The following is a 15115-nucleotide window of genomic DNA, read 5'->3' as shown; positions in this document are numbered from 1 at the left end:
GTTCTCGAATATAATATTGATCGTGCTTCTATAATTGATTTTATTTAAAGTTATAACTTGTATCTTTTGATTCTAAAATTGATTTTTACATACAAATTTAAATTCATTTTATATGAATATAACATAAATCACTTTATCTTAAATTTATTTTTAAACAAAATCAATTCATTCAACATTAATTATTATCACCCCAAAATCAACATATACTCGGTCTTAATTTTTTTACCAAAACATGGTTAAATCTTGCAAAATCTAATTTAACCTAGCTGAACTTAACTCCTAGTTTTGAGTACACAACAACTTAAAAGCAGCATCTTCACTTTATGATCTCACTCCCGTTATCACTATGCGTGGGCTTGAATTGCATTGGCTCATATCTCATTCAATTCAGTTAGATTTCTGCTCTCCCCCGAGCACAAAACACTGTTCTACGTGACTTAAGTCACGCTCTGTTCTCCTTCTCCACCATTATTTCTTCCATCCATATCCACTGCACAGCCGCATAACCTTTCCTTCTGTATACAATTTGAACTCAAAAATTGCTCACAGCCGCAATATCGTTTTACGGTTTGATTGATTTCCCATTATAACAGTTTTTATGATGACTCGTTTTCAAATTGCAAATTCAGAAAGTTGCAAAGCATATCGTTTGTATAGGGGAAAGTTTTCCCCTTAATATCTTTTTGGAGTTTGTATAATGCTCTCAAAAATAAAAATAAAAATAAAAATTGGGGTTTGTATATATACGATTGCAAGGTAAGGTGTGAACACAAGAAGAAGCTTTTCTGAGATGACTTTGGTCCTATTGTTGCACCGATTACAACCCTTTAATGACTTTTGCAAATTTGTTATGTTTGATAGGTCCAATGAAACGTGAATGAATTGTCTTGTTACATGAATGAATTGAATGGAACGTGAATGAATTGTCTTCGCCAATATGAATGAACTGAACTGAACTCTTAGTGAATTGAACTGGCGGAAGTTAACTCACGCGGCGTGACTTAAGTCCGTGTAAAAATTAAATTTCTTATTTTTTTACACTTGCGTTGGTTAACTAACGCAGGAGTATTTTAGTCATGGCTGCAGGGCGCGAGCGAAAAGTGAAAGGTGAAGAGTAGGATTCATAAAGTTATATGCAATTTGCAAATGGCGGTTGAGCCACCTTAATTAGGTCACGCCAAAATAAAGCATTGGTGAACCCCGACACGCATGATATTCACTGGTCGTATATTGTGTCACTTTAGATTATTTGAATATTATTTACAAAAGAAATTGGGAAACAAATAATAAGGTATAAATATCTTCTTTAAAAAAAAAAGGTATAAATATCTACAAGTATTTCATTTAAGGTTGATCGAGTAGTTGGTTGAAACTTTAAAGTGTACTTGTCTCAAGGTTTAAGTTTGATTTTCTCTAACGTTAATTTTAGTAGGCTAAGTCCATGCTTTAAATGAGACTCGTGTAAGTGGACGATGAGATTGAACCCCTCAAATTAGTTGGCTCTCGAGCTGGATAACGAGCTTTAAAAAAAAATATTTTAATTTAATTGATAAAAATATTAAAATGATTAGACCAAACATCATAATTGAAGTTCGATCATCAACTCTTCTATTTTTCGGGGTTCGATCATTGGCTCTTCTACTCATGTTGATGAGCTTTTAGTAATTATTATCATTTTGTTTATGTAAAAAAATACAATATAAATAATTTTATAATTTGTGATAGACGAAGTAATTTTTATATTAAAAACTTGGTACTTATGAATCAATTTCACCATATATTCCGTGCATATTTACAAATCCATAGGCATATAATATGCTCACTAAAATTCAAGACTTAATGGCAAAATGAAGTCTTTGGACCAAACTGTTAACATAACTGCTTATTAGATGAAGTATTTTGACTAACGTGATTTAATTGAGTCTTAATTTAGTACAATTTACTCTCTCTCTATACGGTCGTTTTCACATTTTATAATATTAGTTTCTTCTTCGTCCATTAAATAGGTGATTTTAAGATCGTTTTTTTATCTGAAATTATCCATCTAAATTGTTTTTCTCTCCCTTTAATTTAAACAAATGATTTTTACATATATTCAATTTCTTCTTCATAATTTTGTCGTTTTACTGTGACGTTATTTTGTTAATTGTTTATATGGGGTGTTGTTTTGCTTTACTATTTTGTTACGGTGTTTGTTTGAATGTCAGGTCATTTTCGATTCATTGTAGATCAATTAATGATTTTGATGTCGTCAAATCTTTTTAATTTTTTTACAAATTTGTATTGTATCAATTTGAATGACAAATATCAATTATTTTTGTACCCAACAAAAATATCATTTATTTTTTTAGTTAAAAAACAAAATTTAGTAGTTTACTCAAGTGGATATAATTAGGAAAAAATGCGAGTAATTTCTATTTGAAGAAAGTTTTTTCCCTCAAAACAGAATAAATGATGGAAATTTTTTACCGGAACAGTGAAGTGTCCTGTCGGGTAGTAAACACACCCATCTCATGTTTCCACTTTCCGTTGTCTTCATCTCTTCTCTCTCTCTCTCTTTCACTGTCTGAAATCTTAACCTAATAAAAATCGACGATGATACGAGAAAAGCGTGAGAGAGACAGATTGAGATAAACAATCCGAAATTGACAAAAATATCACAAACTTGGATCTGTCTTCACCCCCGATCTCCGCCAATAATTTCGCTTCAGTGTTACCGTTGCTACTTTTTCTTGTTACCGTTGAATTCAATTGAATCTCTCTCACTTCTTCAAAGGTAATGGTTCTACTTTTCTTCTGTTTTTTTTTTTCCGTCAATGAAGCCAATCTAGCACTCACTTTTTTTTTTTTTTTTTTGCCATTGGATGATATAAGTAGGTTAGTAGTTTCTTTCTGCATAATTGATTATGCAAAGACAAAAATAATTTTTATTTTTCAATCTGTTTAAACTTGAATTTTGACTAAACGTGGAGAATTTTATGTAGTGACTTATTTATAGCTAGGAATCTAGAATATTGATTTTCTGTTTCTCCGTTTGACTTTTTGTGCCAGAATATTCGATAAATTTTCATTTATTTTTATTTTTATTTCTTTCAGCACCTGTTTCTTACACTCACTGTTTTAGCTGGAATATTAAATATGTAAAATCATAGGTTTTCAATTAATTAAGTTGATATTGAAACATTTGATGATTTGGGTGTTTGTCTACTTCCGGTTTCAATGCTGGTGCAGGATATATCATTTTTGCTTCTATGGAAGTTTTTTGTTTTTGTTTTTTGTGTTATAGTTGTCTATTGACGTATTTTGAACATAGTTTGTGATAAATAGTTGTCTGTTGATGTAATTTGAACATAATCTGGGCATATAGCATTGAAATTGATTGTGAAAAGATTTGCTTATTTTTACTGTTGGTTTTTATTTTATTTTTATACAATGTAAATAATGGTCATTTTTGTTGTTGTACTTTTGGACATATAGAGTCTAGTGATGGGTCGGTGTGTATATATGATGATGTTGTGCTGAATACTAATCCAATATGTTGCATATGTGCAGTTTTGAAGTGGTTTTCTTGCTTGAGGTTGACTTGTTGATCTGTTAGACTATTGTTATAATTTACCGAGCATGGATAAAGTTTCATCAGACTGTCCATACCCAGGATGCTTCTTTTGTGTCATGAAGGAAGCGAATCCAAGCAAACGCAGAGCAAGTGTATTGAAGTTCTTTAGAGAACTTCCGTGTCAAGATGATGATGGTCAGGTTCTCCCTATCAGTGGTCTTTGGAACACAGCAATGGCACATCCGAATGACCCTGAATTCATAGAGCTGGGAATTTTTGAATGCATGTCTGCTCTCATATGGAAAGGACTGAAGAATCGACGCTGGCTTTCTCACGATCAAAATATATACATTCCTTATTATGCTGCTCATATCATTGGTTCCTACACAATGAATATGGAAGAATTTGCAGAAAGTTCTGTGCATGCTGGTGTCATTCCTCCTTTAGTTGAGCTTCTAAGAGGTAGGTTGACTTGGGTTGAGCAGAGGGTAGCAGTTAGAGCTTTGGGACATTTAGCTACATATGCCAGTACTTTTCCCACTTTAGCCAGTCACGGTGAAATTCTCGAGCTTTCAATCCAATTAGCGATGAGTTCCTTGGAAATAGTTTATTCACACTTTTACCAATATGTTGATAGAAGGCTAAGTTATCACTGTGATCTTCTTACGCGCGGCATGGGTGGTGTTGAAATGGAGTCTAGGAAGGCCGAGGAATGGGCTAGCCAGCTGCAATGTTGGTCACTTCAGCTCATTAATTGTTTTGCTTTTAAACCGGAATTTCTTCCTACCATATGCAAGCAAGAATTTCTAACAAAACTACCTGGCATGTGGGGTGGACTTGTTAATGAAAATTCACCAGCTGGTATTGGCTTATTAAGAACAATTTGTCATCAAAAGCTTGGTAGGGGACCTGTTGCTAGTTGCCCTGGAATTATTGAAGCATTGTGTAATATTGCTCGGTCTTCAGATGATTGGCAGTATATGGCTATTGATTGTCTTCTATGGTTGCTGCAAGATCCGAATACATGTCACAAGGTAAAACCTTTGTAACTTTGCATTTGTTCCTGGTTCTGCTACTTCAACTGGTCTTATCCAATGCATTCATTTGCACTCCTGAACATTAAGGAACTCTACTGACTGTCTTAGGCATGAATGATTGGATTAACATGTGTATGGAAGTTAATTCTTATGCTTTAAAACTAACTTTAATTCATTTAGGAAATAAAAGTAGGAACTGTTGTCTCAGTCTGTAGGTCTTGAATTAGGCACGGACCTTCCCTATGAGGTATATATATATATATGTGTGTGTGTGTGCATATATACCGCTTGGTGTGACATATTTCTGTTTCTTAGTGTGAAAAGGAGAAAACAAAGAAAGGTTTTAGCTGAGTATTTTTTGTTTTAAATATTATTTCAATTTCAATTGAACATCTAAAGACATTGATGCATGGAAATGAACTTTCATTATTCAGCTCATGTGTAGGCTGCTTAAACTTAGTTATCACTGCGGCAATTGCTAACCACATTTGGACTCGCATGTTTGGTTTTTGGTTTAATGTTTGGGCTCATGAATTTTCAATTCCTCCTTATTTGATCATTGCTTTAATTTATTCGAGTGCCAATTGCTGTAGACTTTTGAGTTCACTTCAACTGGGTATTGTGAATATCTGTTTAGTTCAATGCCATGGCTTATATTATGTAGGTAATTGATAAAGTGGTGCCTGCATTAGTTGACCTTGCGGAGATTACAACTCTAGGTGATCATAAAAAACTTGGTGATTCCATTGTCAGTGTTCTTCAAGATTGCATCGAGACACAAGGGTCGGGAAGAAGCTCAATTAGTAGTCGCACTAAAGAACAAATAGAGGATCTATTAAGTTCGAAGGAGAGATTAAAATGGGAAAAGAATATGCCCAAGGAAGATCTACATATTAAGCAGGCTGCAGCACTGGTTGTCAAGCTTGAAGGAAATTCCCTGTTCTCATCTGGAAATATTTCTGGTGCTGCATCAAAATACTCAGAAGCATTGGCATTGTGTCCTATGAGATCCAAGAAGGAGAGAGTTGTTCTCTATAGCAATCGGGCTCAATGTTATCTTTTGCTGCAACAACCTTTGGCTGCCATAAGTGATGCTACCCGCGCACTATGTCTCCACAGACCTGTCAATCGTCATGCCAAAAGTCTCTGGAGGCGAGCACAAGCTTATGACATGCTAGGGTTAGCAAAAGAAAGTTTATTGGATGCTATTCTATTTATAAACGAGTGCTCCCAGTCAAATGATCCTGATCTCTCACTGAGGCAAAATAAAGTTCCGGATTACGCTGAGCGATTAGTTAAGAAGCAGATGCGTGCTGCTTGGTTATTTCGAGAGGCAGCTGTTAAGCATGGTGGCGTCCATAATCAGGGTGATGGTGGTGATATATATGGTCCAGAGACTGATGACTCTGAATGGGAGACAGCTAGTGAAAGTGATATGGGAAATGATGGAATTGGCGATGATGACGACGGTGATTGGAATAACGACGATGACAGGAAAGAATAGGACAAAACTTTAATAAAAGGTAGTTTCAATTAATAATTTCCTGCAGAAATGCTTTTATCAATAATTTGCTTTATACGGTCGTACTCCTTGCTTGTGAATTGTGATTATATTTAGCGGGTGGGGATTGGCTAGCATGCCAATGGGTTTGCATCTTTGAAATAGAAAGCGAAGACAATAAGATATTTGACGACTAGAGTATAAGGTGTCATCACTGTATTATGTTCTCTACTTGCAACATTGTAGATCAACATGAATCTTACAGGATTATTGTATGAAATCAACCTCAACCGTTCATTTCCTTTTTGAAGTGATGATTTTATTTTTCCAAACTTTAAACAATTCCTATGAACTTGAAGTCTGAGTGTGTGTAGCCAAATTGTTGTGGATAATATTGTTCCAACCAAAAAGAACACTGAAAATGTAATCGCAGTCCCGAAAACAAGTTGCTTTCTGCATATATTATTGTTCTAAAAACACTTTAGACTCCTATTGCAATATTTTGTTATTATTTTATTGTGAAAATGGTTTAATGCCTTGGTTTGACACTTTGATTTCCTCCAGGCATAGAGCGTGAATACAATGTGCAACTTGTGGAAGAAGAACCTTGACTTGACATGGTGATCCTTGCTTGGTGCAAATGTTCTCCTGCATGAATGAAGCAGAGTTGGCTCCTGTTATTGTTCCAACTCTACATTCTGTAGGATTGAAAGAAAAAAATCAGTCGTTTATTGTAAGAGGTGAGTTAAAAGTGACTACAGTTTTTGGTCCTAATGTTTGATGTTGAGATTTATTTGAAGCTTTCCATGTTTGTTGTTCTCCCCATATTTTGTGTCAAGTGTAAAAAATTGCAAGTTTTGGAGAACTACATGACATTTGGTGAATGTGAAGTTTCGTTTTTTTTTTTTTTTTTTTTTTTTGCATTTTGTGTATATAAAGTTGTAAACCTAAATTATCTTGAGTTCGTTATTTTGATTTGTCATCAATTTTGGCCATGGAGTATGAGTAGGATATTTCTTAAGTTTTCTTTACATTTGCATTCAGAAGTAGTTATTGTTTGCTTTTCTAACCATTACTAGTTTAGCACATGTTTGAACTTTATGAATTAATCAACCGACAACGATTAGGTATGTGAAAACAACTTGTACGATTTTAATAGAAAGACTGCTTTTAAACCTCTTGGAAGGCTATTAAGAATGGAAGTAAAATGCCATGGCCCATCATGGGAGAGGTTATGTATTGGCTTTATGGCGCCGTGAGGAAAAGGGTAGTATATTATTCCTTCTTTTTAGCTTTTATCACCGAAAAAGATTATAAAAATTGCTAGAATGAGCTAAATCCAGAGCACGAAATAATTACTTGTTGGCTCGTTTATATAAACAAAGCTTTCGGCAATTGAGAAAGACAACGTTGACTGCCAACCAAATTATTAATTGTTGATGGAGAATGTCTAATAAAAAAATTGTTGATGAAGAGGTCAAATATTATCAACAGTTTACTATTCTTCGCGTAGGCTCACTAATAAGAAAAATGAGAGAGAGAAAAAAGCTACAAGCCTACAATTGCAAAAAGCCTTCCCGATGAGCATCTGCTTCCACAAAGTTGGGGTGAACCAATTTAAAAAGTGTCTCAACTAATCTCAAAAGTCAAAAGTGTTGATCGGTAGTTAAGATATAGTCTTAGTGCCGTTTGGTGGATGCTTGAGAGCAATCATTAGATGCCTAAAAGCAATGGTCTTTAATTTTTGTGAGAAAATATGCACAATGATTATTTCTCTTAAAATATGGATCAACTTCATTTGATTCATGAATAACATACTACATGATTAATATTCATCCTTCTAGCAATAATACAAAGGCCTAGCAAAATAGCAACAATAATTCCAGCGTGAATATTATTGGAATTAGACAGGTTGCCACTAAATCCGCTGATCCAAATGCCATAACCGCTTTTGCCTGACTCCAGAATGAAATTACCATCAACAATCACCACTGTGCGGTCAATGGATGAAGGGTGCCAAGTTACTACACTTTTGGGAGCAGATATGATGCAATCTTGAACAGACGAACAAGCATTGATTAGAAGAACAAAGCTTTCTAATCTTGGCCACCACAACAATATCCGTAGTAGGCTCCTTTCCAACACAAAGAATTTCTTGATTTTCAGTTCCACCACAAACCAGCTAGAAACCGAGAATCTTCATTGTTTTGGTCCACTCTACTGTGTCATAACACCGTCGAAGCCGATACATTGCAATGAATGATGGTTTCTTCATGATTAAAACAATGATAACAAATGTTCAATTCGGTCATTCTTCTATGGTTAAGCAGGGAAGAGCAAGAATAGATTGATGGCTAGTGTAATACACCAGATGAAATTTTTGATATTCTCTTGTGCCTTTAGCTTCCAAATTCAACACCACTGCCTACCATTATCCGACCGATTAATATTGCATCGACCACGTATAACCTGAACTCGCTGGGTAATTGCCATCTAAGTTACCCAACCAAACAAAACAGTCTTGGACATCGCAATGCAACTTGAGCTGAACATTCTTGATGTTTTTCACCGTATTAGGATGAATAATGGTGGCAATAGCTTTAAGGTGTCATTCATTGTCAGTATACACATCTTTGATCATGGTTTGAATGTCATGAATAGAAACAAAATTCGTATAATTTCACAGGGGTCTTTGAGCAACGAAGGAGAATTCGAAAAGTAAGAATTTCCATCTCTCGTATCTATCTGTGACCTGAGTTGATGTTAGAGTTTCCATTTAATTATTTTGATGAGAGAATGTTGACCCAAAGCTTGTCAGCACCACAATTGATATCCCACACCAATTTCTCAAGCAATGAAATGTTGGCCTCTCTAGTTACCCTAATGCCAAGACCTCCATGTTTTTTTTGGTTTAGTGATGTTTTCCAACTAACCAAATAAATACCTTTATTAATTTCTCCTTTCCAAATAATGTTTATAGTGACTATATCAAATTGATGACAAACACTCTAAGGAAGCCAGGGAGGCAGGAGAGAAACTCTACCAGGCTTGTTGAGAAGCTTATTCTTCCATGAGGCAATCTAGAGTTAAGCTTTTCCAACACAAACATGAAATCCTCCTTCTCTGCTCTTCCTTTGATCGTAGGAAATCCAAGGTATTTACCGGAGGTACTAATTGACGAAATACCTGTCACTTTGTTGATTTTGCTTCTAGTAACTACTTCAGAGACAATTAACTACTACTTCTAATGCATGGAAACTTCTGCAAGTTAATTGTCAATTAGCAGGGCTATTTCTAAGTAAATAAGTCAATTACATAACAAGCTCAAGTCGGTCAACATTATGTTTTGGGATCTTGTGGGGTAGAGTACCCTAATGAAGCACTCGTTAACATTTCTCTTACTTAACCATACAATATTTGAGGATCATTCTCTAAATCTACAATGTATATAACTCCTGATCTCACATTCTCACCTACATCTGTTTTAGTTGACTCTCCTATGCCTTGTACCATCTTCGTGAGTTCCTTCTTCAAACCCTCATAACTCAATAGTTGTTATGGATAATTATTGAATTGATGTTTGCCCACTTGAACCTTCTTAGCAATTCACTCTAGATTATCTTGCTCTTTTTTTTGTATTTCATGAATTTCCGAGGCAAACCTTAGGAGAGGGTTCATACCACTGCTCATGACTCTTTAGCATTTGATTTTATTTATGGATTTAATTTACATACACCGACAAAGTAATTCTTTTACACATGCATCCAATCAAATCATTTCATTGTCTCACTTTTTAGGTTTGTTTTTAAAATATTTTTACATATTTTATCTATGAGTTTTTCTACTTGCACCCTAGTTAATCATGGTTGCACCCCAAAATGACAAGATTACCCTTTCATAAAATTTGATTTTCAAAAAGCCTATTCCTTCTTTTTTGGTTACACCCCAAAACCCTTCTTCCAAAACCATAATTCTTCAATCCATCGATTGTGTTCTGCGAAGATTTTCAAAAGCATACTTTCTCACGTCCATTCATGATTTCAAAGAAAATTCGAAGCAAATCAGGTTAGCAAGTGTTGTTCTTCAATCGATTGTGTTTTCTTGTTATGGATTCTCAGTTCTGATTTTGTGTTTTCCTTGTTCTGCGATTCACAGTTCTGCGATTTTGTAAAATCAGTTTAAGTAGGTTCATATAAACTCAGTTTAAGTAGGTTCATGTAAACTCAGTTTAAGTAGGTTCATGTTAACTCAATTTAAGTAGGTTCATGTAAACTCAATTTAAGTAGGTTCATGTAAGTTTACATGAACCTACTTAAACTGAATTTAAGTTAACATTGTCAATGTAAATTAAAACCGTAATCGTACAGTGCATCATTGCAGTTGAAGGAAAAAAATTGAAACTAGCAAATAGAAGAAGAAATTCACTTACTTATATCCAATTGAGTATGGATGAAAAATATTTTGATTCACTCTTTAATTTTCATGGAGATTGATATTAAACATCAAATTGTTTGATCGATCGCTTTGTGGGGTGAAATTGTCTGATTTTAGAAGTTATTATGATAAAAATCAAACGTTTCTGCTTAAGTTTACAAGTACAATTGAGTGATTATGATAACCACTTAAAAAATAATAATATTTTTGCACATGTATTTAATCAAAACATCTCAAATAGATAAAGAGTTTTTCTATTTACACCCCATATTTTTCTGATTACACCCAAATTTTCTTAATTTTTTTTATAATACCAAAATTGCCCTTTTATATAAATTTTCTTAAAACCCTAATTTTATTCATTGTTAGTGAGTTTCACCCTCTTTCACCCCACAAAGCGATCGATTAAACAATTTGATGTTTAATATCAATCTCCATGAAAATTAAAGAGTGAATCAAAATATTTTTCATTCATACTCAATTGGATATAAGTAGGTGAATTTCTTCTTCTATTTGCTAGTTTCAATTTTTTTCCTTCAACTGCAATGATGCACTGTACGATTACGGTTTTAATTTACATTGGCAAGGTTAACTTAAATTCAGTTTAAGTAGGTTCATGTAAACTTACATGAACCTACTTAAACTGAGTTTACATGAACCTACTTAAATTGAGTTAACATGAACCTACTTAAACTGAGTTTACATGAACCTACTTAATCTGAGTTTACATGAACCTACTTAAACTGAGTTTATATGAACCTACTTAAACTGATTTTATAAAATCGCAGAACTGTGAATCGCAGAACAAGGAAAACACAAAATCAGAACTGAGAATCCATAACAAGAAAACACAATCGATTGAAGAACAACACTTGCTAACCTGATTTGCTTCGAATTTTCTTTGAAATCATGAATGGACGTGAGAAAGTATGCTTTTGAAAATCTTCGCAGAACACAATCGATGGATTGAAGAATTATCGTTTTGGAAAAAGGGTTTTGGGGTGTAACCAAAAAAGAAGGAATAGGCTTTTTGAAAATCAAATTTTATGAAAGGATAATCTTATTATTTTGGGGTGCAACCATGATTAACTAGGGTGCAAGTAGAAAAACTCTTCAAATTATTATCATAAAAAAATTCAAATTTGTTTGCGAAAATAACACAGCTTAATGGTAAACCACAGTTTTACTTTTACTGCCTTGTCTGTACCGCGCTTAATTTGTAACGCATTGTGATGATAAGGATTGAATTGACACTTTTAGACCCTATTTATAGGTGACAGCCAATACTCATTTCCAGCTGGCAAAACTAGAAATTCTTCATTTCCAGATATTTTCTTTCTATTCTTTAGAAACTCTTGCAGTATTTATTGCTTAGCATCAAAATAATTTTATTTTTCGACAGTGACTCTCTTCCAGTTTCAAATTGGAAAATTAATAAAAATAAATTAATTAATTCATTGTTTGTAGTTGGTTATCGTTAAAACGCAATTTCAAATCTGGTGTTTAACGTTACCCTCTCACCACACTCATACACACATACACATTCACGATTTTACACGCGCATCATTTCCTTGCTCACAGAGAATGCAGAAACCTACCAGAAACTCTCAAACATGTACCAACGGTATTCTAACATGGCCAGAAAACTCTTCTCCGGTCGCCGCCGTCACCGGCCACCGCTCTCATCAGGTTACCACAATTCTACTCAATTTCTCTGGAAATTCTTTGGTTTCTGTTTGTAATTTGTTTATTGAGTTCGTTTTGTATACACAGCCTTCAGATGATATCGGTGACGTTCTCCGTGGCAAAAAGGTCTCCGAAAATGAAGCACAAAATTTAGCCAAATGGTAATTTAATTGATTTTTTTTCCAAATTATTTGAATGTTGAAATGTGAATCCAGATCTGCTTATTCCTATTGCTACTTTGTTTATTTTTAATGGATTTTCTTCATTATTGCTTGGAATTGTAATCCGATTGTGTTTGTTTGGCTGTTATACAATTCTGATCTGTTTTGCAATCTTGGAAACACACATGCTTTCTTTTTTATTAATTTGGCTATTTATTTGAATTTGTTCCCATATTTTTAATGTGAAGTTGTAATGAAGAAGTTCAATCATTGGTCTCCTGTATTTACTTGTTGAATTTCAGGGAATTATGTTATGCTGAACAATTGCCATGAAATCTATTGTATACTGAAAATGAAATTACAATTTACCTTATATTTGGTGTGCATGTATGCAGCATGAATATCAGACACTGAAAATTATTGTCAATTTCTATTTTTAGAATGGAAATCATGATTGAATTAAAACTCGATTGTGTTGATTACTTAACCTCAAAGGTTAGAGTTATCAAATTTTGTTGTAAAGCTTGTATTCCTTTTGGTATTGCCCACCTTGGCTTCACTTGATGATATTTATTTCCCATTTTCTTTAGCGAAGATTTTGATTGTTACAGACTCTCTCTAATTTTAGCTTCTTTTAAGTTTTCTGTTGCCATTCTATGTGGATTTTGATGTTTCCCCCATGTTTCTATTTCTTATTTTTCTTTCATTTTTAATATGATTTTGCTGTGTAAATTTTTGTTGTTGTAAAGCATATCCTTCCATGTGTGTTACTCAGGAAACCAAGCTCGGGGTATTCTAGAATGAAAGAGGCGACCGGAAGTGGTATAGTTTCGGCAAATGCTGAGGATACTGCATCAAAAGCCAATGCTGCAAATTCTAAACACAGTGGTATATTTTCGACAAATGCTGAGGATGCCACGTCAGAAGCCAATACAGGCATACGCGTATACCAGGTATACTAAATGATTGCCTTGTTTTTGGAAGAAAATTTGAGATTGACCGTATGAATGTGAGTGTTTCACAAATATCAACTACATTGTGAATTTTTGATAACAGTCTTCTTGTTTTATTCCCTGCATCTCAGCAAGCAATGAATGGAATTAGTCAGATATCATTCAACAACGGTGAAGAAATCATTTCTCCTAAGAAGCCAACCTCTTTACCTGAGGCAGCAAAGCAGCGTGAACTTGGTGGAACATTGCAAAATGAACCAGGCACAAATAGTAAGAAACTGATGTCAAGTTCCAAGACCAAGGAGATCGGTGGAAATGATATATTTGGCATTCCTCCTGAAATTGTGCCCCGTTCATTGGCTGCTGTGCACACTCCGGATTCAAAAGTTTATAAAGTAAGCGTCTTCAACGCTTTATAATCAGTCGTGTCATCTTATCTGTCCTTTATACCATACATATATGTAGTTCTTCATAGTTTATGAATTTGGACGTATGATGGTCCACAATGTCACCTTATGCTTTCCTGAAGGGCAAAATTCAGCTGCAGATTAATGTGCCTATAATTATGTGAAGATATATAATCCAAGGGTTGTAATAGAAAGACAGTTTGCAGATCTGGACGAATACCACTTACTTGGGCCATGATTATTAAGATGTTTTATATCATAATGTTTGTTCCCTCACCTTAACATTTTTGACCTTAGTTTCATCTCTTTTTTTAGGCTGCTGGTGTCCGAAGTAAAGTTGTGTCTGGTGAAGAATCAGCTCAGAAGACCTCAAGGAAAATACATGACCAGAAGTTTGCAGACCTTACAGGCAATGATATTTTCAAGGGAGATGTTACTCCAGGATCAGTGGAAAAGCCTACGAGCATGGTGGCTAAACTTAGAGAAATGGCTGGTAGTAACATATTTGCTGATGGAAAGGCAGAAAACAGAGACCGTTTACTAGGCAACCGCAAACATGCTGGTGGAGGAAGCAACATATTTTCTGATGGAAAGGCAGAAAACAGAGACCGTTTACTAGGTGCTCGCAGACATGCTGGTGGAGGAAGCAACATATTTGAAGACGGAAAGGCCGAAAACAGAGACCGAATACTAGGTTCCCGCAGACCCCCTGGTGGAGCAAGCAGCATTGTCCTGGATTAAACTTTATTTTAAATTTCCTCCAAATCACTGTATAGGTATTACGAATTCCTCTGAACTCCCATGTTTTGATTGGAAGGATCGGGTTGTTGGATTGTTGACATTGTATAGTGATGCAGTGTAACTGGTTTGTGTTACCATAATGGGTGCAATTGGTTATTTATTTATTTATGTTTTATTTATTCTTGTGATGACAAATGGTTATTTATTTTGATGTACACATCTGCGTTAAGATTTTATTTCTTGTGATAAGAATTTACTAAATCTGCGCTATGCTTCATATGAGATTAATTAATAATCTAATAAGAAAAATATTGTTGAGAAGTTCGTTTCCATAGTTGCCTATTTGGTTTATGTTGTACGGTGTGTTTGTTTAAAAGTTATATATATATATAAGTTATCTTTGTATATTAGTATGTTTGTTACAAGTTTATCAGCTTTTATTCTAAGTATAAAAAGATTTATGGGAAATATAACATTCCAAAGAAAAGGGTGAGAGAAAAGTTTCGATGATCATGTGTAACTATACAGGTTATCATCGTTAATATATAATTATTTTTTATGAATCAGTCAAACTAACCCACCAAAATTGGCATGGAAGAGTATCAAACCTGAGACCTTAGAATGAACACCCTTCAAGGA

General features: G+C 34.3%; 2 protein-coding genes across 2 annotated transcripts; both read left to right on the top strand.

The window, feature by feature from the left end:
• The first annotated feature begins 2454 nt into the window (after positions 1-2454).
• LOC25480789 (uncharacterized) lies at positions 2455-7089 on the top strand. Its single transcript, XM_013586732.3, has 4 exons — positions 2455-2776; positions 3553-4590; positions 5258-6116; positions 6659-7089. Exons 2-3 carry the CDS (start codon positions 3622-3624, stop codon positions 6095-6097), a joined length of 1809 nt encoding a protein of 602 aa, XP_013442186.1. The 5' UTR covers positions 2455-2776; positions 3553-3621; the 3' UTR covers positions 6098-6116; positions 6659-7089.
• Positions 7090-11864: 4775 nt separating this feature from the next.
• On the top strand, positions 11865-14737 carry LOC25480791 (uncharacterized). Its single transcript, XM_013586734.3, has 5 exons — positions 11865-12217; positions 12302-12375; positions 13151-13328; positions 13460-13723; positions 14051-14737. The coding sequence occupies exons 1-5, from the start codon at positions 12113-12115 to the stop codon at positions 14474-14476; spliced, it is 1047 nt and encodes a 348-aa protein (XP_013442188.1). The 5' UTR covers positions 11865-12112; the 3' UTR covers positions 14477-14737.
• Positions 14738-15115: the final 378 nt, after the last annotated feature.

The sequence above is a fragment of the Medicago truncatula genome, chromosome 8, assembly GCF_003473485.1.
Source record: "Medicago truncatula cultivar Jemalong A17 chromosome 8, MtrunA17r5.0-ANR, whole genome shotgun sequence".
NCBI lineage: Eukaryota > Viridiplantae > Streptophyta > Magnoliopsida > Fabales > Fabaceae > Medicago > Medicago truncatula.
This window is presented reverse-complemented; position numbering and strand designations above follow the sequence as displayed.

Excerpts from the sequence above, each read along its gene's own strand:
- LOC25480789 (XM_013586732.3), top strand. The coding sequence starts at position 3,622 with ATGGATAAAGTTTCATCAGACTGTCCATACCCAGGATGCTTCTTTTGT. Across the intron at positions 4,591-5,257 it reads ATCCGAATACATGTCACAAG|GTAATTGATAAAGTGGTGCC; the intron begins GTAAAACCTTTG and ends TATATTATGTAG.
- LOC25480791 (XM_013586734.3), top strand. The coding sequence starts at position 12,113 with ATGCAGAAACCTACCAGAAACTCTCAAACATGTACCAACGGTATTCTA. Across the intron at positions 12,376-13,150 it reads GCACAAAATTTAGCCAAATG|GAAACCAAGCTCGGGGTATT; the intron begins GTAATTTAATTG and ends TGTGTTACTCAG. Across the intron at positions 13,724-14,050 it reads CGGATTCAAAAGTTTATAAA|GCTGCTGGTGTCCGAAGTAA; the intron begins GTAAGCGTCTTC and ends CTCTTTTTTTAG.